The following is a 26,667-nucleotide window of genomic DNA, read 5'->3' on the forward strand; positions in this document are numbered from 1 at the left end:
AACTCTTTTCTTTACCTTAGCCTTGAGGATGCTACCGTTGAGCTTCCGCTGTTCGTCAAAGCCAAATCGATCCTTGAGCTTCCAAAAGTTTTTAAAGCAATCAGGCTTTGAATGTGAGTGGTCGAGCTCTCATGTTTGCTGAGGCTTGGTCGTAGTTTTTTAATGTCACAATATCTCGTGTTAGTCCAGACATTGGCACAAGTTGAGAAGAAAAGGCAGGGAAAGCAACAAAGGCGATTTTTCGAAGGACAGCCACATAGCCAGTCTTTTCGGGTGTACCAGTCCGTTTGAAAAGCGCGAGTTATCTTCTGTCCCGTAGTTTGAAGCAAACCTTCTAGCTCCGGTGTTGTGTTAACCGCATCCACATTTAACGGAAAGTCTCCCAAGAGAGTCTGGCTGTTTCACGTACGCCCCCTTGCAGTGCGTCAGAGTACTATCTGCCGCAGCATGTGCCTTTTCACTGCGGTTTTATGTCCGATCAGCAAAACTAAATATGTCGGTAACAAACATTAAACTTTAAGGGATAAAGACATTAGCCAGAATGTGGAAAATCAGGTCAAATAAACGTATCTGGAAACATTATAACGGCGACATGCAGATGTACGGCAACCAGCACGCTCCAATTCCATGTATCAACCCAGTTTGTTATGGATTGCGCAATCAGAGGTGAGGCTTTACTCGTTGCTGCCGCACCTCTCGTTTCATTTCTTTATTTGAACAGGAAATAGGCAAATTCAGCGATTTTGACTATAAAAAATGTTTGAAATGAGTCATACATAAAGAGCAATGGACAAATATTCATATAAATTTGATGCTATAATTATTTTTTTGTCATGATGACAGGTGAGGCTCTGCCTCACCTGCCTCCCCTGACCGCACGTCACTGATACTGAAACATGATAATCCACTACCGGCTTGTCCCAATTCAAACAAATTGCTTGCTGCCAATGGCACCCAATGAGTTATGAATAAACTATTCCCCCAGAAACTTTCACCTCCGCTTAACAATTATCAGTCACTGCTAGCACTTGCAGATCGAATGGATTGGACATCTGTCGATGTCAATAGCACTGAAACTTGATCATTCACTGGCAGCTTCTTCCATTTAAAATGAATTGGATGCCCATCGCATAAATGGCAGCCGACGTGTTATGATTAAACTATCACCTCAGAAACTTCTAATTCCACAAATGAATTGGATGTCTATCACCCTCAATAGCAGCCGATTTATGAGCACTTTCAATTACCTTGTGTGAAATTGTGCTATAAAAATATATTTGCCTTCTGAATAAACTCTCACCTCCCAGTTGAAATAGACTGGATGTAGAATCGTCGTCAATGGCAGCCAATGACTTAAATGGTAAAATACTTATGTAGCGCTTTTCCACCTTTCAAGGCGCTCAAAGCGTTTTACACTATTTCGCCATCTACCTACTGGTGACGAAGCACCAGGAGCAACATGGGGCTCAGTGTCTTGCTCCAGGACACTTAGACGAGTTCATCAGGGCAGAGAATTGAACCCACAAACTCTGGGGTGGGGAACAAGTACTCTACCACTGAGCCACGCCACCCCTTAAGAAAACACTTGTCGTGTGGAGACAAGCAAGATAAAAAAAAAAAAAAATGAGACATATTAATCCATAATTTCGCCAATTCTGCTATTGTTTGGTAGACTGTGAGCATAACTGAATATTTTAACAATTGTTGACTTTTGATTGATAGCCACATTATTGGTTTAATAGATCTGGATACATCTGGATGTACTTTATGCACACTGACGCACTTGTAAAATATAGTTTAGATAAGATAGCCACCACAGTGAAAATAAGAGTGAAATAAGGGGAAACACAGGAGACGTCACATTTTTGTTAGCTGATTTTTCCCCCCCTCAAAAACGTTACAGGTATGTTAACAATATCTACAAACATGCCCAACATTCTAGTCAACAAATAATTGGTGTAGAATTTGAGTACAAGTTTTAATTGTTCAGTTTCAACATTGTAAACACGAAAAAAAAAAGTCATGTTTCATGCGTTAACGGGAGGTAATCAATTTTTTTAATTAATCACGTTAAAATATTTGACTTAACGCATGCGCGGAATGACACGCTCATGCATTGCCACAAACAGATTACAATGACGCACTTGAGAGCTAAGAGGCAGAGAAAGGTGTCTTGTTCTGTGCTTTTTCTTAACAAAGGTATACCACACACAATGTGCTGGCACTTTGTTTCTTTATTAGCACATTCATCTTCAACATTAACACAGCTTACGGCTCTCGGCAGGCCATAACTCTAACTCACTGCTGCATCATGTGAGTAAACAGCATTGGCGCCGCGTGCACTTCAGGGTGCCTAGGACAATTCTATATCAGAATATTACAAAAGGCGAGTGGACACAGACGTTCATTGGACCATGCCGTTTATTGGCATAAGCTTCGGCAACTCCTTCACAACAAACATACGTATCATTTAGTAAAAGCACAACAAAAATAATATCTCTCTCAAAAAAAAATGTTCACAAAAAGAAAAACGCTTCAGTCTGTATTAATGAGGCCCTATTCTCACACAGTTAAAAAACAGTGCAAAGAGAACTGGCATTCCTTATTAAAATAGCTATGCAAAATACACATAACACTTACTCAGACTTTGGTCAAACTCTATTCAAACATTTCGTTAAGTTCAACAAATACACTGGATGGCAATATTTAGTCACAATATACAAAGTATCAGAGGTCTTGTACGTTGAGAAGCCAGCACTAAAAGGACTGTATGGTACAGTGCATGGACCAACAGGGAACTATGGCGTCAGTCCAGGGAAAAAACTAGAAGTGGGAATCTTTGGGCACCTAATGATTCGGTTACGATTACGATTCAGAGACTCCGATTCGATTATAAATCGATTATTGATTCCCCCCTCCCCATTTAAAAAAAAAATGTTTCGTATATTTGTTCCAAAATTGTTCAAAAATCCTCTCAGGCTAAATAAACCAAACTACTATTTAAGTATCAAGTTACCGGTTAAAAACAGTAAATAAAATACTCAAGTCCCCTTTCTGTATCAGCAGCTTTAAACTACATTCAATTAATGTTGTGACTCAACCGTTAAAGTTGTTAAAATTGCGCCCGTTATTCCATAATTTCCCTCATGTCTACTTTCGACATGTGAACGTTTTAAAACTGTTTCATCATTTAAAGATAGATTCAAGTCAAGATTTTGCCGATTTAGGGGTATTTTAGATCAAAAGTAATTAGGTTCTCTACAACAGAGCCTTCTAGAGAAGTCTACTGCTTTAAGATGGCGCCTGTTTACTAGTGCGGTCTGTCATTTCACATCTAGTCTAGATATATGTGATATCTACCATAGCCGTATGTTGCCGTATGTTTGTCGCAACTAGCAACTGGGTGCTGTTTGTAGCGGCTGACGGCTGCAGTCAGGTATTATTGTTTTTTTTTTTTACCTTGCGGCATTAGCTGAACATGATATTTACTCTCGGTCTGTTCCCCATTGCGTCCCGAAGACCGCGCTGACTGTGTTTTATTTCCGCTTTTTCTGGTATAATTCAATAATTGGAATTTGGATGTTTGTGAATCGTTCTCAAATCTTCTAGGGCCGAATCGCGAATAGTCTAAGAATCGGAAATTTTGCACGCCTCTAGAAAAAACACAGTATTAGGCTTGATTTCTAAGTTAATTTAAAACTCGCCATTGACACCTTGAGGTGTATTTCAATCACTAACAGAAATAATGTTAATACTGTTAATGCCATATTGTGGATTTATTGTTATAATAAACAAATACAGTACCTATGTACAGAATGTTGAGTGTATATATTCGTCTTGTGTCTTATCTTTCCATTCCAACAATAATTTACAGTAAAATATGGCATATTTTAGAGATGGTTTGAATTTCGATTAATTACGATTAATTAATGTTTAAGCTGTGAGTAACTCGATTAAAAATCGTTTGGCAACCCTAGTTTCAAAGCGTCAGTAACAAACATTTTGTCAATAAAGTTGTTTCCAAGGAGTCATGACGTAACCAGCCCAAAATGACCGTAACGCCCAGAGGGAACGCGCAAGGAATTTTGAGGGGGCGTGTTTGTATATTGCGCATTTTGGGGGTTGGGCGAAGGAACATGCGGCGTGAGCTAAAGTGGAGCTTTGTTTAGCTTTTCTCTGACTTTCCACTCCATTGTATGATTCGGCAAAAGTCTTGCGGCCCCCAGGAGTACGAGCGTTTCGATTAGGCGTTTGGGAGTGCCGCGCCGCCACCGAAGACGCGTGCCAATATCAAAATGGCTTCCAAACATGTGGGCGGGAAAGGGCAACGCGCTTCCACTAGCGTCATTACGGTACCTCCGGAGAAAGGACCGGGGAGGCGGGAGCGACAGAGGACACTGACCGAAGAGCGCTTCCAGGCGGGCAGCAACAGCGAACCACCCGTCCCCGACACGACACGCTGACGCGGAGGCGGCGGCGGCGGCGGCTCCTCGGGCCCCGGCATGAGCCGCTAGCATGAACGGAGCAGTGTACATTCCGTTCTTCCAGGGCCAGCTCGAGTCCGTCCTGGAGCAGGTGGTCCAGCTGGCCGTCCAAGAGATCAGCTCGACGGTGGGCTCCAGCCTCAACGCGCTGCTCCTCGAGGCCGCGGTCCACGAGCAGGAGAACCGCCGCCTCCGGCTGCGCCTGCAGGCTTGGGAGACCCGACGAGGTCACGACGAGCAGCGCCGCGAGGGCCAGGCGGCGGCCGGCGACGAGAGTCCGGATGCGGGCAGAACAAAGCCTGAACAACCGGCCGAGCCCCGCGGACCCAGCGACGGACCCACTGACAGCCGCCGCTTGGAGCAGCGGGGCCGCGTTGTAGGTAGGCGAGCTGAGCCGCAGTTACACAACACCACAACGACGCGTACCGAGCATGTTACGTAATCACACTCGCGCGCGGGTGATTGACAGGCGATGGGGGGAAAAAAAAACAAAAGATGGACGAAAAGCATGTCCAAAGATGGCGAAGGGGTCACGTGCTCCCTCTAGGAAGAGGGTGTGGCCGGAACGTGGCAGGGGGCGGGTCTCACGTTACCTATGTCAACACAGGTCTCAATTAAAAAAAAATGTTTTGCTGGCACCTCGCTAGCCCCTCATTTCAAATTAAGTGTTTTGTTTGGAAAACGATTTATACCTGGTATTGTCACAGTTCCACCTCAAACCATTAAACCTTTGCCAGACGTTTGAAATGCTCATTTACTTGAAGTCATTGGCAGCTATTGATTAGCTAGATGGTCTATCCATTTGACGTTAGAGGACTGGCAGTGAATGATCATGTTTCGGTGCTATTGATGGAGATAAATGTCTCATCCATTTTAACTGCGACAGGCTGGCAGAGGTCACACATTAGACATTTGTCACCATCAATGGCACCGAGTTTAGAATTTTGTTTACGTTTTGATAAAGAGGCACCCTGATTTTCATATAATAGGTAGGGCTGTCACGTTTGATCACCAACTATTTTGATAGCCCTTTAATTGCTGACCCCCAAATCCTCCTTTTTTTAGCCTCTTAACTAGGGCTGTCCCAAACGACAAATTTCCTCCCGATTAGTCAGCCGACTATTTTTACGATTAGTCGACTAATCTAATATATATATATATATATATATATATATATATATATATATATATTAGGGCTGCAGCTATCGAATATTTTAGTAATCGAGTAATCGACTGAAAATTCTATCGATTAATCGAGTAATCGGATAAAACAAATATATTTTTAGGTGAAGAGCAATTATAAATATACATGAGAAAACAAGACATTTCATCTAATATTGAACCATTTTCAGTCAATCAATGTCTTTATTTTCGATGTATATTGTTGAAAACAGCCAACAATTGCATCTCAGATGTAACTAGAATTAAAAAAAAAAAAAAAAAAGACTAATTCACTGCTTTCACTCAAAAAACTTTAGATCTTATTACAAAAAAAATATATATATATATCTTGCCTAAAAATGCCGTTACGGTTGATAACACACATCACTTAAAAGTTTGGATTTTTTCCCACGTCTTTCAATTGAATTTCTCTTTGTGTCAAGCCATTTTTAAGTTCTAGTTAAGTTTTAAGTTAGTCTAAACTGCAAGTCCTGATAGGATTTTGAGTTTTTGCAGTGTTCAAAATAAATGTATGATACAGGCTGTATTGGAGCACATTAGCACCAGTGCTACTTGGTGTTTTATCCAGCAATGACTACTGAGCTAAAATTGATAGTTAGCATGATTAAGTTTTTATTTTACACCCTCATCACTTCACAATGCTATGTTATGTTAAAGCCTGTATGTAAGACACGTTAGCCAAGCATCGACAGTGGTCATAATTAATAGAAACCTAGCCCTCCGCAGGGCTAACGTTACTTCAGAACAGTAACGTTAATCTTATTTATTAGCGCTTAGCGCTCTACTGCTTTAAGATGGCGGCTGTTTACTAAAGCTGCCCAGACGCGGCCGAGTCTGTCATTTAGCATCTAGTTCAACATACATGTGATCTCTATGAGACGCATGAGACGCTACCTGTACCAACGTAGCATCGTGCGGGCTAGTATTTAGCAACGTCGGCGTCGTTTGTGGCGGCTGTCGGCTGCAGTAAGTTTTTTTTTTCCCCCTTCTTCCTCTCCGCACGTGACAGCGCGTTGTCCCGCATTAAAAGTAGTCCGAGCAAAACGTGATGCTTAGAGCTGTCAAAATAAACGATTACTCGGGGTGAATAAAATTACTCGGATCAGTTTTTAAACTCGAGTTACTCGAGTTGCTCGAGTACTCGTTTCAGCTCTAATATATATATATATATATATATATATATATTTTTTTTTTTACTACTTTAATAATAAAGTTTTTGTTGAAGCTTATTAATTCACATAAAACATTTTGGAACACCTAAATTCTTTATTAACGTATAAATAAATAACATAAATATCAATAATAAATCACAAACAATGAGGTCAAATGCTGCTGGCATTAACTAGTGCAAAAAAATGTAAACAGAAACACTGAGACTTCACCTCTTTAACAGGAGTCAAAACAATTCTTACTCTTTTTGTGGTATGTCATTGTCTATATTGTTCTAAATGTTAAAATGAATTGCAATGTCCCGGACAACCATTTTCAGAATACTTTGTGTGAGTTCAGATGCTTTTTCTGGTGTACATTCCGCATTTTTGGGAGGGGAAAAACTGTTCAACTTTTGTTTGTTTTAACCTGAAAATAGATAAAGTAGAAGGCACACTGAAATATTATCACAATTATTTTGAATGAAAGGCACACATACTCACAGTAACAAAAATTAAGTATTAATTTTATAGTGTACTGCTATATGTGTATACACAATAATACTTTATAATATGAAGTAACTAACATTAGTGCAGTCATGGATTACAGTAAGCAGGCCATTGCTTTTTCCATATATTTTTATTATATCATGTATAAAAAGGATATCTATCTATCTATCTATCTATCTATCTATCTATCTATCTATCTATCTATCTATCTATCTATCTATCTATCTATCTATCTATCTATCTATCTATCTATCTATCTATCTATCTATCTATCTATCTATCTATCTATCTATCTATCTATCTATCTATCTATCTATCTATCTATCTATATTAGGGCTGTCAAACGATTAAATTTTTTAATCGAGTTAATTACAGCTTAAAAATTAATTAATCGTAATTAATCGCAATTCAAACCATCTATAAAATATGCCATATTTTTCTGTAAATTATATATATATTCTGTAAAATCAATTGTTGGAATGGAAAGATAAGACACAAGATGGATATATACATTCAACATACGGTACATAAGAACTGTAGTGGGCATTTCACTCTACTGTCATTTAAATCTGTCTATGCTGTCCTCACTCTGAAGTGTCTACTTTTTCCAAAGCTAGACAGCTAGTGAACGACGCCTTAATAATCAGACTTCTTCCTTTTTCATCTGATTTATTAATAAAATGGCCTCAAACCATTGTCCTCTTTAGACTGTCGTAAAACTACAAAAAAAAGTACACAAGCATTGCATTAGCAACAACGTTAGCTTAGCACGCTATACAGGTTCACTAAACATAAACAAAAAGCGTCTCATACAAAAAATATAACATTTCGCTTACTAACATAATATGTACATTCTTTACAACAACCATACTTATGGACAAATCTTGTCCAAGGATCATATATGCACAACATTACAACGTAGGCGTCAGCCCGAGCTGTCGTGAAGCCATATTGAACTGGCAAGAAGACAATAAACCATGTCGCAAAGCGACCACAAGAGTTCGCTGTTAGACAGCACAAAAAGCCTTGCTGCAAAACTTACCAAAAGGCGGAATACTGTCTGAGCGGGACATGTGCATTAATTGCGTCAAATATTTTAACGTGATTAATTAAAAAAAAATTAATTACCGCGCGTTAACGCCATAATTTTGACAGCCCTAATATATATATATATATATATATATATGTATGTATATCCAGTATATATAATATATTTTCCCCAAGTGGGAGCTTCCATGATCCTAATAAATTTATTATATTATTATTACATTATTTAATATATAATAAAAAAATATTATATAATTATATATATATATTAATTATTTTATTAAATAAAAATGCATGTTGATACGACGCACATAAAGGCAACTTTCATTAAAAAAAATTGTGAGAAAGTTGTATGTATATATGTACTTACAATCCGCTAGCTTGTTGTTTCTTGTTGTCTTCGAAAATTACACTTGGATGACGGCGTTTCAAGTGTTCGTTCATAGCCGACGTGCCACCGTGGTATGAGAGCTCAGCTTAGCAAAGAGTACACACAGTGGCACCCTCTATATTTTCCTTGAAATAATTTGGCTTTATGCCGCTTTCACGTGTTACCAATTCTGCCCTTTTTGGTAATTGGCGGTGTTTTCAACTCTTCGCCGTAGTGAGGAGTGAACCGGCGATTCACTTGGCTCGTTGTCGTCGGTTCGTCCAATTTCCTCCTCAGGAAGGTGGCGGCGTGCATAAAAACACCGAGAGGCGTCGAATGGCTCTTTATGAATACTTTTATTGACCAAAACAAAAACATGGGGGATGCCAACTCCGCGCTACCCGCGCACTTTCCCAACTCACCGATCTCGCTCTCTCTATTTCGCTCGCCCATTTTCTTCCTTTTTGCTCAATCTGACAATGCCGGTCACATTGAAATAACAGCGGCCCCCTTGGGGGTGCCAGTGACAACCGCTTGCATCGCGAGCGCCTGCCATTCTAAACTTTATCTGCATGTAATTTTTTTTTTAAACCCGTCATTACCCGTCGACAGTATGTTTTGCCCGTAGACGCATTTACGTCAGCGATGACGTCGAGAAGTCGGGACAGCTCTACTCTTAACTCTTTGGCAGCAATATACGTCAAAAACAATTTGACTGTCCAAATTGATTGGACATCTTTTGCTGTCAATAGAACTGAAACATGATCATTCCTGGGTTTAATCTGCTGCTTATGAGCTGTTATCTTTCCTCGTATTCCACTTTTTCTCCGCTGGAAGCCAGAGTTTTAATGGTAAATATTTTCTTATATATCTATTTTTTTTATTTTAAAAATATTTTTCTTTTTAAATTTTTTCCACCTTAAAAAAATAACAGTAAATACACTTCATTTATTTATTTAAAATGTAATTTATTTACAATTTCTTTTGGTCTTTTGAGTACAAGAAGTAGTTCTTGCTGTCAAATATGTGGTGAAAAATAACAGCAAACAACTCATTAGTATAGGGGAAGTTTTGAATGTTAAGTCTTTCTTTGGTGCTAGCTTGCATAGCGAGTTTTTTTCCATATAGCCTTGCATAACCTTACTACCAAAAACATCCATTGTTTAAAGACCAAATGTGAAGTAATTTCATAAAATGCCAAATAGGTCAAAATTAAAGTAATTAAACATTGGCCAACAAATAAAGCATGAAAAAATAATTTATATGTTGTAGGGCTGCAGCTATCGAATATTTTAGTAATCGAGTAATCGACTGAAAATTCTATCGATTAATCGAGTAATCGGATAAAACAAATATATTTTTAGGTGAAGAGCAATTATAAATATACATGAGAAAACAAGACATTTCATCAAATCTTGAACCATTTTCAGTCAATCAATGTCTTTATTTTCAATGTATATTGTTGAAAACAGCCAACAATTGCATCTCAAACTGTAACTAGAATTTAAAAAAATGACTAATTCACTGCTTTCACTCGAAAACTTTTTAGATCTTATATATATACGTAAATATCTTACCTAAAAATGCTGTTACGCTTGATAAAACACATCACTTTTTCCCCACGTGTTTCAATTGAATTTCTATTGGTGTCCAGCCATTTTTAAGTTCTAGTTAAGTTTTAAGTTAGTCTAAACTGTAAGTCCTGTTAGGATTTTGAGTTTTTGCAGTGTTCAAAATAAATGTATGATACAGGCTGTATTGGAGCACATTAGGGACCAGTGCTACTTGGTGTTTTAGCCAGCAATGACTACTGAGCTAAAATTGATAATTAGCATTATTAAGTTTTTATTTTACACCCTCATCACTCCACAATGCTAAGTTATGTTAAAGCCTGTATGTAAGACACGTTAGCCACGCATCGACAGTGGTCATAATTAATAGAAACCTAGCCCTCCCAAGGGCTAACGTTACGTGAGCTAGTAATGACAGTAACGTTAATCTTATTTATTAGCGCTTAGAGCTCTTTATTAGCGCTTAGAGCTCTTTATTAGCGCTTAGCGCTCTACTGCTTTAAGATGGCGGCTGTTTGCTAACGCTGCCCAGAGGCGGCCGAGTCTGATAGGTGCATCTAGGTCAACATACATGTGATCTTTATGAGACGCAGCAGACGCTAACGGCAAGTAGCATCGTGCGGGCTAGTATTTAACAACGTCGGCGTCGCTTGTAGCGGCTTTCAGCTACAGTAAGTTTTTTTTTTTTTCCCCTTCTTCCTCCCCGCACGTGACATCAGCACGTTGTCCCGCATTAAAAGTAGTCCGAGCAAAACGTGATGCTTAGAGCTGTCAAAATAAACGATTACTCGAGGTGAATAAAATTACTCGGATCAGTTTTTAAACTCGAGTTACTCGAGTTGCTCGAGTATTCGTTTCAGCTCTAATATGTTGTATATTTGACAAAATAATCGCATTTCCGAAGTTCGAGCCTGAAAGGGGACGAACCCGGAAGTGATACGTCACACCGAGAACAGCGATGGCAGCGCTCCATACGGCCGCCCTACAAAGCCCTTCAAACAATGATTCAAACAGCGATATAAGTGATAGATCGAGCGCAAGTGAGGAGATCCAAGTTTTTGAAGAGTTGGAGGAAGAGGAGCAGGTTGGAATTTTATGTTGGGCCGTACATGTATTAGCCAGACGCTAATCAGGATGCAAACAATGTGCCCAGAATACCTGACATGGAATGGAGACAAGACCCATCGATTTTTGTTTTTATTGAGTTTTTTATACTTTTTTTTTTACGTTTTATATACATACTTTCACCATTGTGTTTTTTTGTGGTAGCTTTAAAGCAGTTGACCACATTAGTCAAGTAGCGCATTTAAATCGTCCTTATTTGATATAACTACATTTAAGTCTTTTATTAAGGCATTTCTTAGTACGTTCTGCCTATATGCATCTAAACAAGTTGAGTGTGCACGGTAGTACTTTGGGTGTCAAATTCGCCTCATATAGGACGTTTCGCCAATGTAGACATTTTTGGCAGAACGCCGGAACATATGTCCTCCACACCTTCTCACCTTTTTAACCCCTGACCCATTTTCATGCCTGAACTATGATCGGGGATTGCCACGAATTAGCTTTCGGCTAACGTCGCTAGCTTCCACTGTTCATTCCACAACAGTTGGCAGCTCTTCTTTGACAAAGTCATCAGTCATCTATCCAAAAATCACACTTACTTTTTTGCAAATCCTTGATCATAAGCAGACCGGTTGAGGAAGCAGGCATCTTTGAAGTGTTTGTAGTAGAGAACACTACTCGATGATGGCGTGAAATTCATTCGCTTCGTGCGAACGAAAGATGTCCATTTATGTGCCCTACTATCCTTTGGCCACTCATACAACTTTTCTTTAGATTGAGAACAATACATCGCCACACACCGCTGTGGCATCTTACCGAGAAGCAATGCAACAATACTGTTCTATGGCGGACTTCCCTCGCAGATCTCTGTGTGACGTAATTTCCGAAGATTGTCGAAGAAAAGCATTTTTGTTGTCAAGGGCGTTGCTATGGGTTAAACAAAGAATCTGGAAGGGTTGCGTTAAAAAAACAAAACAAAAATATGCTTATAATTGTTTAGCCATTGATATTATTGAAAAACATGGTTGGCCAACCTTACTTCACATTTGGTATTTAAGGCAAGGGCATAGGTTTGCATAGGGACGGTAGGGACATAACACTAGCAACTTTTCAAGATGCTCGAATTGTCCCCACCAACTTTTAAGCAACCTTATTTGCATTATTTAATGAGTTCAGATATATAGTTCATTTAGAGTGTCTTCCCATATGTTTTAAGGATAGAGTTGACTTGGGCTGCAGCTATCGATTATTTTCATAGTCGATTAATCGTTGAACTAGTTAGTTCGAATAATCGAGTAATCGGAAAAGGAACGTGAAAAATTAAAATATCTGAGCTAAGCCTCAAACGGTATTAAAAATAAATAAATGAGGATCTATGTACATTGTACAACAAAACAACAATTGGCTAACTTACATGGGAAAAGTCCGCTAGCTTAAATGGTATAAAATGCTAACTTTTTTTCCCAATGCTCTTAACAAATGGTTCAGACTCATTCATATTCCCACAAAAAAGGCTAAATATACATATAAACTAAATTATGAATGCATTAAAAAACATTAGCCCAAAGAAAAACTTGGCTTGCGTTGGTCTTAACAGGGAGCAGTTGGATTCAGCCATGTGAAATGAGGCAGACCAGAGGGCAATGTATCCACCCTAATCAATAAACTAAATGTAAACACTTTCAAAATGAAACATTACAACGCCACTTTAATTAAACGAATACTGGAGGCAACAAAATTTAATTCGAATATTTTTTTCCTAATCGAATACTCGAGTTAATCAATTAATCGTTGCAGCACTAGAATTGACCCTACCATTAGTAAGTGAATTACATATGTTCAAAGTTCAAACTTAGATTTATCCCTTTTCACTTGCTGAATCTGCTAGTCAGTTTTTTTTGTTTGTTTATTTATTTATTTTTAAAAATCAAACGGACGTTTGATTGGCTGATGACTTGACCCCCTTCCCTCCCACACACACGCAACCTCAGCCCCGACTCAAATATAACATGCTGCCTCCTCCGCCCCCTTCAAAGACGAGGAATTTTAGTTTTTTACGTCAGCAAATGCCACTGTAAGTAATGTAAAAAGACATCAGTGCTGTGGAGGTGGGGAACACACCACTAATTTTGCTCCTGAAAATCTTAAGACAAATGTTTACTTTTGGCATACCTGGGTAATTAAGAGATTATTAACAGGTTTGTAATTATTGTGTCTGTTCATATAATTTATGTTCAAATATTGCAATTTAAATTTGCTAATAAAATCCAGACATTTATTCTGGAAGTTTTCAAAATGTTTCTTTAGTAGGTTTTTAAAACAAAGGTTTGAATCAAACGGTGGATCACCTGAACCAATACATATGCACTGCAAAAACACACCTTCTTAAAACTAGTTAAATTCCCTTGTTTTCAGTGTAAATCTACTAGAAATAAGTGAAAATATCTGCCAGTGCTTCAAGAAAATTTTACTCACTTAGATTTCTTGAAACTAGTCTTTAACACTCAAAACAAAATGGCGAAAATTATTTGATTAGACTTAAGAAAAATGATGAGCGTTAGAAATGTAGCTCTGACCCCCGTTCACCCAATCTGTTTGGTTTTATTAATGTCCCGTCCCCAGCAAAAAGTGTACATGCAGACTATGCTGTTATATCGTCCCTACCAATATGGAGACCAAAGCTACACCCTTGCTTTAAGGGTTTTTGGCTGCATGGCTTGTGTGTCCCCTCACCAGGCAATGTTGTTTTTTGTTGTTGTGGCCACTCAGAGCAGTTAAAGTGCGCGATGGAACGCGTGGTACATTCGGCGCTGTGCCAGCTCAAGAAGATGGTGGAAGCGTCCTTCGATGACCTCCTCCTGGAGATCACACAGAAAGAACGCGAGAGGCAGACACTGCAGGCCCGGCTGGACCGCCGCAGTGCCGCCACACGTCGAGAAGCCCGAGACCGCTCGAGCTCGCCCGCCGCGTCCGAGGGCGCGCCCGAAGACTGCCACCAAGAGCCGGCCAAAGGGACTGACTCCACGGGCGCCGTTGACGCCGTTGACGAGGAGGCGTTCAGACGCAAATGGAGCGGAGACGTTTGGAAGCCTGAATGCGGGGCTTCAGGGGAGCGCCGCTCCAGCGAGGGCTTATTGCTGCCTCCTCCCGTGATGACGCTCACCCTGGACCCCTTGCAGGACCCCCGCTGGACGCCACTGGAAGAAATGGATGTCCTCTCCTCCGAACACGATGCCGCACCACCACCCGAACCGCCTCTCAGCCCTTCAGGTGAGGCTAAACAGCTGATGAACTTAAAATGTTTTTCTTTTTTTAGACACTAAGATGTTTATTTTTACCTATATTAACAGACTGTAATCAAAAATTAATATGAAAACATCTGTAAGAACTTCAAAAAACATTGTTAAAAAAAACAGCCAAACAAAATTGCCGGGCTGATTAGATTTATTGCAGAATTAAAATTGCTACTCCTCTGTTATTTGTTTATGGATTAGAATGAAATTTGGGATGTAGATTCTAGGGGTGTACCGTACAAACAATGATCCTCAGAGCCCTGTTTCTCTCTTTTTTTAATTTTTATTTTTATTTTTTTAAAATATCGGGCCGATATATGGACTTTTTTTCCAACATCGGTCGATTAAGAAAATAAATGAGCCAATAAAAAAGGATTTTGATTGGGCATCTGTATGGGTAACTGCGGCCGCTGACAGTGGGACCCCGGAAGCTCCCTGCAGCAGTTCGAAGGCAGGCTGCGACAGGAAGCTTCAGGCTTACCTGTTTTGTAAATATTGGAATGTTTTTTTTTTTTATCATCCATGATAGAATATGCAATGTTGCTTTAGCCCGTTAAGGTGGTTACTGAGTGATCCTTACACTCTAATTGTAACTCGTAGCACTTGTGTTAGCATTAGCTTTAGCATGGCGAGCATACTCTTCAACTCTTTTGTTTACATTTTGCCTTGATGTCCTGGTGGGTTAAATTATTTGAAATAATGAACTGTTCTTGGTGAGTGTATAATTGTAAAAAGGAGTGCTGCGTTTGTTGTTTTGGTAGCACTAGACCGAATTAATTCCTGAAGTCTCAGGTCATCATTGTAAATTTGAAGCTGTTGATGCAATTAAAAAAAAAAAAAAATGCCTTTCATAATCTATATGTTTAAAAAAAAAAAAAAAAGCGGCTTACAAAATTGACGGTTGGCAAAAAAAGTTTTAGGTTTTGGCATCGGCATTTGAAAATCCCATATTGGTTGACCTCTATTAATTACATCAATTATTTGCGGACTTATTGTTGCCTGTAGGTCCCAAGTTAGCCAACAGAGGGAGCCAGATGGTCATAGTTAGTTTTGAACTTGTTTGTTACAGTTTAGTTATAATAAGTTTTCTAAGTTCTCTAATTCAGTTTTAAGTAGATTTTGGAGCGGATTTGCTAGTTTTTATTCATTTCTAATCCTTCTTGAATTGATTAATTAATTAATTAAAAAAATGTTTTTTTTTTTAAGTTTTTCATACTTTTTGGTTATTTGTAAGGCACAGGATTGAAAATGAATAAAAAAAAACACAAATGTGACATTTAAAAAATATGCATGGCATGTAAATATCAAATAAAAATATTAAATACAAAAAATTAAGCAATAGGGTTTTTAAAATTATTACGTTTTAGTTAGTTTTGTGAACACAATAGTTTGACTTAGGTGTTTTTTTTTTCCCTAATCAGTTTTTCTTCATTTAACAAAAATGTTTTTTGATTGTAGTTAACTTAATTTTGTTCGCGTTCATCGACTATAATACCTGTGTTCCACCCAACAGGAAGTGTGGCCGTGCGCTCGTCGGCCTCCATGTTGCAGCGCCTGCTGACGGCGTCGCAGCTCCCGGACGACCACAAGAGGACGCACGACGCCGGAGAGAACCAAGACGACAACGGCAACGGAGATGACGGCGATGATGATGACAACGAGGAGGAGAAATGGAAAAAGGTACGGTTGCTGCGATAAGCACAAAGTGAGCTCATTAGCTACCATAAATCATGTTTCAGCGCCAGTGACGGCAATGGACGTCCCGCCCATTTTAAGTCCATCGCTGTCAACGGCAGCCAATGAGTTAATACCCACGTACCACATTTAAGAGTCCCGTCTTGCCTTGCAGAAGAAGCGTCGCAAAATCTGGTCGGAGTGCCAAGATTGTGGCCGCCGGTTCAGTCGTGCGTCGCTGCTCAAAGCTCACCGGCAGACTCACGACACATCCGATGGCGGCTCGCCACCCCAGTGTTCCCACTGTGGTAAGCGCTTCTCTTCGGCGAGCCGCCTCCATGGCCACCTGCGGGCTAAACATCAGTCGTGAGCCGACAGCACACGCCGGTACGCACTCACGCTTTGCAATCAATGTGAAAGATGCCAAAACGGGAAAAATGTCGGAATCGCCTTCATCGTCACAATGACTACTTCGGTCAGGGTTGTCTCGACCTTCGTAGAATCCCTAGAACATTGAAGTCGACTCTTATTTCGACTTTTAAATTGACGCCTACATTTGTTTCGGGGGGGGGGGGGGGGTGTAATACAAAATTTCAGGCAAACTGAAGAAATTGTAAAATCTCATTTATTTATAAAGCACTTGACTCATTCATTGCCATTGACAGCGATAGATGTCAAATTAATTTGAACTGGCTCGTCTGTCTATTGCCATCAATGGCAGCCAAACATTTAATTTATAAGAACATTAAAGCCATTAGAACAGTAGGAAGGTTGTTGATTTGTTTACATGAGTTTTAATGTTGCTATGTGGTTTTTGTATAAACAGCTTATTTTTATAATGCAACATGAGTTCGTCTGTCACCGAGCTGTCAGCCAATGAATTAATTATAGCAGTGCCTGAAAATTGACAAAAAACACCTCATCACTCTTTTTTTAAAACCCTAAATTTGAAACGGGTTGCTTACCCAAAGAAAGAGAAAAACTAAAAGTAATTTTTCTTCAAAAAAAAGAAGGAAAAAAAGCAAAATCTGCAGTTACCAAACCTGAAATATGTGCAGGTCCAATATTCAAGTTTAAGTCAAAGTAGTATAAATTCGAATCATAAATGATAATTGAATGCCATGGACGGTGATAGAAAAACCAGGCATGAAAATCTCTCACCTTTTGGCGAAATTCGCCGTTTTGAAGTCAAAAAGGGTGAACAACGTGAATCGTGTAGATCAAGGAGAAACTTTTTAAGGGGGGAGGTGTCGGGAGTAGACATGTGCCGGTTTCCGGTGTCACGGTTTACCATGGTATGAAAAAGTCGCGGTTCCAAAACCACTAAAATTATCTGTCACACCGCAGTACATGATTCGCTATTATTTGTCATGTGTCAAAAATGCAGCCAAAAGTGGCGCGGCAGCGCTCACCCCTTCCCCTGTTTGTTGCTTTGTGTGTCAGTGATGCTATTCCAGCGAACCCAAAAACAAAACACAAGGCGTACATTTCTTCAATTTATTGACCTCTCAAATCGTGGTAACTGCAATATACAAAATAAATACATTTAAAACATTGTACAATAGTATTTTTCCATGTGTGAGTTGCTTCAACTGATTAGCACCATGAAAAAGTTTGCCAAAAACAAAACACATTTTCCTTTCAAATTCAAAATGCAAACTAATTAAAAACTTACAATGACGAATGTTAGCCTAGGCTTAGCTGGAAGAGCAACTTTGTCGAGGTTTTAAGTCTCACAACCGCTAAGTGAGAAACAAGCTTGAAGTGGAAAAAAGTATAGCGTCAAAGATCGCTAATTGCGACAGATGATCTTGCTCCAAGCACAAATTCACGTTCGCTGGACGAAGGGAGGTCTCACTCCCAATATTTTTTTCAGATGAATGCATTTGCCAGCATATTGGATTTGGTGAGTAACGGTTTCAATCCTTTTCATATTTTGCTGAATAACAAAGTTACTGCCGTTTGTTGCAACTTGCGTCGAACACTGCCAAAGCTAGCCAAATCTCCAGTGAAAAAATAGCTCCCATTAAGTTAGCGTCAAGCTTGTGTATTTAACGGTAATATAAAAGAAGAAACGCAAGCTTCTTTCTAATATCGCTATACACAATGCTCAGCGCCATTTCGCCAACATTTGCACGCACTCGCACAGCAGTTAAAAGCGGCGAGTACTCACTATTTTTGTTTTTACTGATTTTTTTTATGACCTTTTCGTTCCCTCAAAAATACTTTTTGCATGTATTACCCTCCCATACTTTTAACTATTGTGTTTTTTTGTGGTAGCTTTAAAGCAGTTCACCACATTAGTCACGTAGCGTATTTAAACTGTCCTTATTTGATATAACGACATTTAAGTCTTTCTTAAGGCATTTTTTTCGTACGTTCTGCCTGTATCTGCATCTAAACAAAGCAAGTTGAGAGCACACGGTAGTACTTTGGGTGTCACATTTGCCTCATATACAGTAGGAACCTTCGCGGATGTAGACATTTTGGCAAAACGCCGGAACATATGTCCTCCACACTGTTCTCACCTTTTTAACCCCTGACCCATTTTCATGCCTGAAAAACACATCTTGGGGGCCGTTTACGCGACAACGACAATGAGGGTGAGGGTGCAAAAACTCCTAAACGAGCCCCGTCGTTTACACGGTGACTATTTTCGGGGGCTGAAAACGCCTTCCAGAGTGGAAATCTTGACAACGCTCCCTTCTGTCGTCGCTGTCTAAACAGTTGAAACGCAAAAGTGAGTTTTAGGTGGCAACTGACTTCCAGATTTCGGAACAGTAGGTGCCAACAATGCTCCAATATACAGGGGTTGGACAAAATAATGGATACACCTAACATTTTGGGATCATAATTGTTGAACATAATTGTTAAAGAATAGCCTGAGAAACATTCTAATGAAGTTGAGCTTCTCATATTTCCAGCACAATCCCCAGACCTCAACATTATTGAGCATTTATGGTCAATTTTAGAGATTCAATTTAGACGTCAATTTCCACCTCTTATCGTCTCAAAAAGAGTTAAAGTGTATTCTAACTGAAGAAAGGCTTAAAATTCCTTTGGAAACAAAGTTGTATGAATCAATACTTCAGAGAATTGAGGCTGTAATTGACGCAAAAGGTGGATCTACACCATATTAAATTAGTTTTTGGTGATTTTTTTTAAGGTGTTTCCATTATTTTGGAGTTTTCAAGCAGTTTTCCCCGCATCTATTAGTCCTGTAAACACGGATGTTCTGACAAGTTTCAATAATACGCCGGTAAGGAATTTTTAACATGCACTTACCATGAGTTGATGTCAGTTGGCAGGATCTGATAAAACTATGTGGCCAATGATAATCTGTGGTGTCAAAATTGTCAATTTTGTCAATCAGTCAGGTTAAAGGGATCCACGGACAGAAAGACTTGTAGTGCTTAAAAGATAAACGTTATTATGAGTGAAAACAAGTTGATGTTTTCGGTTTTATACAATTTGTAAAATTAGTTTAACTAGTAGGTCACCATTGTTGTTGACGTCGCAGGGCGGTGACATCACATGGTTACGCTGCCAGGCTTCCAGAGTATGACTGTAGTGACATAAACATGTCATCTGTTCAACCCTTTCAATTTGAACCCGAGAGGAACATTAACGACCATGACAGCGCTGTTGATATTTCACAAAACGAGCATTAAAAGTAAAATGAACAGGAAAGACGGGATGAGACGAGATGAGAGTATGACAAAACCGGTGTTCTGCCAAAATGTGCTACACCGGCGAAACGTGCTACAAGAGGCGAATTTGACACCCAAAGTACTACCGTGCGCTTTTCAGCTTGTTTTGTTTAGATGCATACAGACAAAACATAATAAAGATGCCTTAAGAAAATAGTTAAAAGTAGTAATATTAAATTAAGTTGGTTTAAATATGCTACGTGACTAATGTGGTCAACAGATTAGCAATCTGCTTTAAAGCTACCACAAGAAAACAATGCTTAAAAGTATGCGAGGGAAACACATGCAAAACGTATTTTGAGGCAATGAACAGGTAATAAAAAAACTCAATAAAATCAAAATAGTAAGTACTCCCCGCTTTTAACCAGGGTGTGCATGTGTTGGACATCTCGCCGCGTAGCAGGAATTGCAGAAGACCGGTAGTGTTTGTCTAGTGAGTGACAAACTACAGTACGTCATCACGCTGAGCGTCCATTGAGCGCATAAAACATGGCGCCCTCCGTTGGTCGTAACATGTACTAAATATTTTAGATTTTTAAATCAATGGGCAATATTTTATGTGTTTCGAATAATATATTTTCAGTAAAAGAGAGTATTAGAGCCAACAAGTCTTTAAGTCCAAGGTTCCCTTTACTCTAATCGTGTTCATTCAGTCCAACATCAAGTCATGAGGTCAAATAAGAAACAAAAATGTGAACTTCGCTTCCTTCAAACTTTCAAGCAAAAAAAACAACACACAACTCTGCAAAAATCTACGTAGCTCATGGCGTGTGCGGTTGAAAACTGTCCAACCAACGTTCAACACCTCTGCAGAACACGTCATTGATATAGATGCATAATGTTGTTATTGTTGTAGTGGTGGCATTGCCACATTGTGTCACTCAACATAAAAACTGCTCCAACAGCTCAATTTTTTGCATATAGCGCAAGATTGTTCTCGTGTAATCATGGCCCAAAATAAATAGATTTTACATTGACCATGCAGTAACATTGGCATATTACCACTTACAACACTGAAAGAAAATACTGTACATGAACAACCTTCCTTATTCAACGCCAGTTCAAATGGATTTGACATGTATCACTTTTAATGGCAGTGAATGAGTTTCATGATAAATGGCGTTATACTTGTATAGAGCCTTTTTTCACCTTTAAGGCACTCAAAGCGTGTTGACAGTATATCCTCATCTACCTACCGGTGATGCAACATCAGGAGCAATGTAGGGTTCCGTATCTTGCTGAAGGATACCTAGATGAGTTCATAAGGGCGGAGAATTGAACCCACAACCTCTGGGTCGGGGAACAACTACACTATCACTGAGCCACGCCTACCTGTTAATGATGACATCCCCTGACTTAACCGCCTGGAAAAGCTTTTTTCTGTTTATTTGAATGAAGAGTTAAAATCCCGAAGGAACTGAACTCGCATCTCACATGTCCACTAAATGTCACAATAGTTACAACTCTTGTCAAAAACTGTAAAAAGCCACCAAAAAAAGGATGGCTAAAAACTCGTCAATCAGGCGAAGGTTCACTGGACAAGTAAAAAATTGATCAGCGACGGCAAAAAAGATTCACAAGATGTAAACGTTGTCTTCTTAAAGTGACAGCAGTGCTTTTCCTGTTAAGAGTGACAAGCGCAGGAACCCCTTCTGGTGTCAACCACGACAATGTCAGTTTCTCTGCGACCTTTCCGGAAGTTCTGGGGCCGATGTGGGCTCATCTCAGGATTGTCGTCTTTAATTTTTTTTTGTTAGTGTTCCGCCTGTGACTTCCTGTTGTTCCACCTCATGTCCGCATACCTCACGTTGTGGAGGTGGTCTTGGACTGCTTCCCACTCACACAACTTTCATTACCTCAGCCCACCGGTCACCGCTGGTTTGGATGACAAGCAACTGGCGGCGGCCGGGCATTGATGTGAATTCCTTCACTTTTATTTTTTTCCATTTTTCTCGACTTTAATGGAACCTCCTGACAACTTTTGGTAAATGTTTGCAAGCGGGTTTATGTGGTTTGAAGCAGTGGTTCTCAAAGATTTTACAGCAAGTACCACCATGAAAAATACTTGGCTCTCTGATTATTAGTATCACATTACCTTATTGGTTGCCAGTGAGAGCGCTCGACGTTGAAGTTCCTAAATATTTGAATGGAAACAGTTTCAAAACAGTCAATGTGAATCTTTTGTGCACTGTAAAATGTCCTTTTAGGTAGAGTTGTACGATAATTACTTTTTAATTGATAACCGATATCCCGATGATGTCCAGCTCCAAAAATCTAATACCTATATTAATCCTAATTGTATTGTGATGCCCCACTGGATGCTTTAATAATGGTAAATGTAACAACTTTAAGGTTTTCCTAATAAAATAAACATTCTAAACATCAGGATACCAAACTATAGTGGTTATAGGAAAAAGTGCCAAAATAATGTCCCATATAAATAAAATGAAATGAGCAAAATGTCTGTAATTAAATAAAATGAATCGTTCACAAATCACGTTTACACTCGTCACCCCAAAGAGCCACTGGGGGGGGGGGGGGGGGGGTGACAAAGCAATACAAATTCAGGCAGGCAATTATAGGACATGCCAATGCAATGACAATTCCCAGGATGCCTTTTGCTGAGCTTTTGCACACATTTTTAAGTATATTTGAGATTTATTACTTTTCTTAGCGACTATTGCAATCAGGTGACAAATTAGTTATATTTGATGAGTTTACAATTCATTTTTTTCATTTATTGTTCATTTCATTTGTGCACCACGACTGGTTAGGGTCTTTCCCTCAGTTAACAGATCTCAAGCATCCTAGTTGGGAGACATCTAGAGGTCACTCCAAGTACAGCTGCTGTGCCAAGCTGTGACCAGCCCATCCACAAAGGCTGTAGCTTGTGCTTTAATTTCTAACCCAACATACAGACAAACCGATATTATTTTAAATGCTTTGATAGGCTGATATTATCGGACAACTCTACTTTTAAGCAGGCTAACTAAAAATTTTAAGAAGACAACACTCACATTTAAATTCTCTTAAGTAACTTATTTTGAGCATTCCTAACTCATTTAATCAAGTTAATATCCTGAACTTGATTAAATGAGTTTAATTAACTTAAATGATCAGGTTTGTGGACCGCACTTGAATTTTTGTGTAAACTTCTAGCCAGGGTCTTTAGCTCTGTTGTCTGTGTACGCCGCTGCCACCGAGGCGCCCCTGATTACATATTTACTTGAACTGAATTCCAGTTTACTTAAAACATTTTGTTTTCACCGTTAACATGTTTTTTGGTTTTCCTTCAAAACTTGATAGTTTAATTGAAATTAGTCTACTTGAAATTTTAAGTTCTGTTTGAACCTTTAATTCCGTCAATCGTTCGAGTACCACTAGAGGGAGCCCGCGTACCACTGGTTGTACTCGTACCACACTTTTGAGGACCACTGGTTTAAATGTTACCATTTTCATCCGTGATATGAGCTTTTTTTGTTTGTTTGTTGTCAAGTTTCAGTGCTGGCAAAGTGACATGACCCTTCCCCCCACACCTGTCCTGAGCTCACCACCTGTCATAATTTCTTGTGTATAGTTAGAACATTTTGCATTATAAAAAGAAAAAAAAAAGCTGAGGGTGCACATTCTACATGAATACTCACTGTATTAGCGTTTACGGCTACATCAGGGTTGGGAAGGCGGTGTACTTTGAAATGAAATTTGGCGCACCAGATTGCTCTGCGATACTATGGACCGTTGCCAAAAATCACTCATTGAATTTCCTGACACACCTGTAATTTCCATTGTTACAATTTTGTATATTCATTTATACATCACTACTCGTCAAGGTGGAATCCAAACAAGTTCCATGAACAAAAGTTGATGAACATCCAAATTTGAGCTTGGTGAACGTGCTCATTGTGGTGCCGAAGAATGGATTTTGAATTTTGAGTGCCAGCACAACTCTGAAATAAACTGTAAACTCATTTTATAGATATTTGCATCAGTATTTGCGAGGGGTGTAAAAATACAGTGATCGAAGGCCCTTATCGAATTAAATCATGGCAGACTTTAGAATATTGGCAAATAAATTATTGTTCAAATAAGCAATATATCATATCTTGGTGATGTACACCTCTAGTAACGATGTATTGATCAGTTAAGTGATGATTTGAACAAACCATCTGCCAATATTGTCATTAAAAAGTCTAAAATGTTTCAGCAACAGGATGGTCAAAAACCTCCAAATTACTTTGGTTTTTTTGATTTACCGTATTGGTCCAAATATAAGACGGCCCTGATTATAAGACGACTCCCTCTTTTTCAAGAGTCAATTTTGAAAAAAGACTTTTTGAACACCAAATTAATTTTTATATAGAAAATAATTACAGTACATCGGAAACAAATGATTGTAACAATATATTTGAGAGAAAAGCATGTTATTTTTCCTCATTCAACTCTTTATATCTGAACATTTAAATATCTAAAGTGCAATCACATTCGTAAATGAATGGCTTCTGGTTTTTGAAATGTAAATAAACCAATCTATTGTGATAAAACAACAAAATTGCAATAACCGCATTAACCATCAAAGTGAAGTCTAACTAACTGTAGCCTTGAAACAAATCTGAATAAGGAAAAACTGTAATAAAATAATGCAAACTGGTTAAACTTGAGAGTAGCTGAGATCTGTCATGACAGAACATCGCTTCAATGATATCTGGCTCCATCTAGCGTGGTGAATGGGTATAACGTCTATACCGCGACTATAAGACGACCCCAACTTTTTCAGTCTTATTTCAATGCAAAAAACACCCGTCTTATATTCGGGCCAATACAGTAGTTGAAATTGATCGTGTACGTGTTGTTTAAATCCATCAAACGCCCTTGAATCGTGTCAAAATTGAATTGTGGCAGACTTTTTAGGTAGATATCGTATAGTCAGAAATGGGTGTTTCACAGCCCTTGTTTTTGCCACCATTCGTGCGTTTCATCAAAATGCGATAATGCACAGTTGCAATATGAGGAACCATAAGCTATCCTCCTGTGATGATCAATAATTTTTTTGGGACAAGTTCTCTGTGGATTAATTTTTTAACTGAACTTTGAACCAGTTCTCTCAGAAAATGTACTTTCCATTTACTTGTTAAAATGTTTGTTACGGCCAGCGTTTACCTCATGAAATGGCGCTTTTTTTTCTCCCCAGAATGACACATTCAAACTATGTTCTCATTTGATCAATAACCACACTCAATGAAAGGCGTTAGAAAATAATCCTATGGCGTTGTACAAAAAAGCACTTGGTGTTAGCTGAAACACCTTTTTTATTGTTCTTTCGGAACCAATTTCAGATTGCATCTCACTCTTCTGGTTTGGTTTTCCTTTCATCGCCGCTATAGCCTAGTTTCAGCCTTCATAAAGATTGAATTTTTTCTCTGTTCTTCATCTAAAAGTCTCTCATAAGCATAAATATTGATAAATTCCAGCGTGCACATAGTCAACCCGTCAAACATTACCATTTTTCCAGCTGTCTTCAACTCAATGGCTATAAGACTGTATATGCTCTGTGACACAACTTGCTTTGGTGTACACAGTGCATCATAACATCAAATTAAACATCGAAATACAGAAGACAGAAAACCGTAATTTTTCATGATACTGTATTTGGATTGAGTAGATAGAAAAAACAACTTTACTACTTACTGTGAAAATGCCATGCATTTAATTCACACTGATCTGTTTTTTTGTGCTTCACTTCCCATGTCTGTGCGACTTGACACTAATGTCAAATACTTACAGTATTTTTAATACACATACTAAACAGTTGTAGATATGTTGTACTTGAATAACAACAAATGTCCTGAGTAACATGAGTATAATTGCACGCGTATATTCTATCAGCAATCGTGCAATGAGCCAGGTCTGCATTTTATGCCGTATTCGTGCTGCCCGTCGCTGATGTTTGTACGATGTGGTCGAATTGTACATTTTGAGTGGAAAAACATTGGGATTCAATCTTCAATTTTAATCGATTGCTTCATTTTCAAGCAGTGGATTGTTAAATACTCACTCCATTGGCTGCACAACAACTTTTTTGCTTTTGTTGACTTGAAGTGGTGTAGACGCAAAAGGGAAGAGGCGAAACGCTTCACACACAAAAAAGAGATCAATCGTGCATACGTTTTGTAACGTTGCTAAAATGTTTCGTCATTAGACGCAATACTTTTGATACTTTTTGTATTTGCTGAACGTTGATGTGAAATATTCAATGTTTTAGTGTTGATCGTCAATAAATGTTGACCAATGAACTTGTTTCCAGTATTTACTTTATTTACATATTAGCTGCCATTGATGGAAATAGATGCATTTGAATGGGGAAGGCGTTGACCTCCCTGTTCAAATTGATGAGGCATCTAGTGTCGTCAATGGCACCGAAATGATATCAAGAAGAAAAGGAAAATTCCAGTTCCAATAAACTATAAACTATATTTCCAATAAACTATAAAAATACAGGTGCATCAATTGAGTCATTCTAAAACTATTTTAACAAGCATTTAAAGACCTTTGATTCATAATTTTAAAAGAAAACAATATACAAAAAGGAAAAACGATAAATTAAAAGTTAAAAAAA

At 38.8% G+C, this 26,667-nt stretch overlaps 1 protein-coding gene across 1 annotated transcript; it reads left to right on the top strand.

The window, feature by feature from the left end:
* The first annotated feature begins 4,141 nt into the window (after positions 1–4,141).
* si:dkeyp-113d7.10 (uncharacterized) lies at positions 4,142–26,344 on the top strand. The gene is made up of 4 exons (XM_057817710.1): positions 4,142–4,864; positions 14,147–14,647; positions 16,184–16,350; positions 16,520–26,344. The coding sequence occupies exons 1-4, from the start codon at positions 4,516–4,518 to the stop codon at positions 16,712–16,714; spliced, it is 1,212 nt and encodes a 403-aa protein (XP_057673693.1). The 5' UTR covers positions 4,142–4,515; the 3' UTR covers positions 16,715–26,344.
* Positions 26,345–26,667: the final 323 nt, after the last annotated feature.

This window comes from Corythoichthys intestinalis, chromosome 16 (assembly GCF_030265065.1).
Source record: "Corythoichthys intestinalis isolate RoL2023-P3 chromosome 16, ASM3026506v1, whole genome shotgun sequence".
Taxonomy (NCBI): Eukaryota; Metazoa; Chordata; class Actinopteri; order Syngnathiformes; family Syngnathidae; genus Corythoichthys; species Corythoichthys intestinalis.

What these genes read in the sequence shown, in the direction of transcription:
- si:dkeyp-113d7.10 (XM_057817710.1), top strand. Translation starts at nt 4,516, where the DNA reads ATGAACGGAGCAGTGTACATTCCGTTCTTCCAGGGCCAGCTCGAGTCC. An exon ending in GCAGCGGGGCCGCGTTGTAG is followed by an intron (nt 4,865 to 14,146) that starts GTAGGCGAGCTG and finishes GTGGCCACTCAG; the next exon opens with AGCAGTTAAAGTGCGCGATG. An exon ending in AGGAGGAGAAATGGAAAAAG is followed by an intron (nt 16,351 to 16,519) that starts GTACGGTTGCTG and finishes CTTGCCTTGCAG; the next exon opens with AAGAAGCGTCGCAAAATCTG.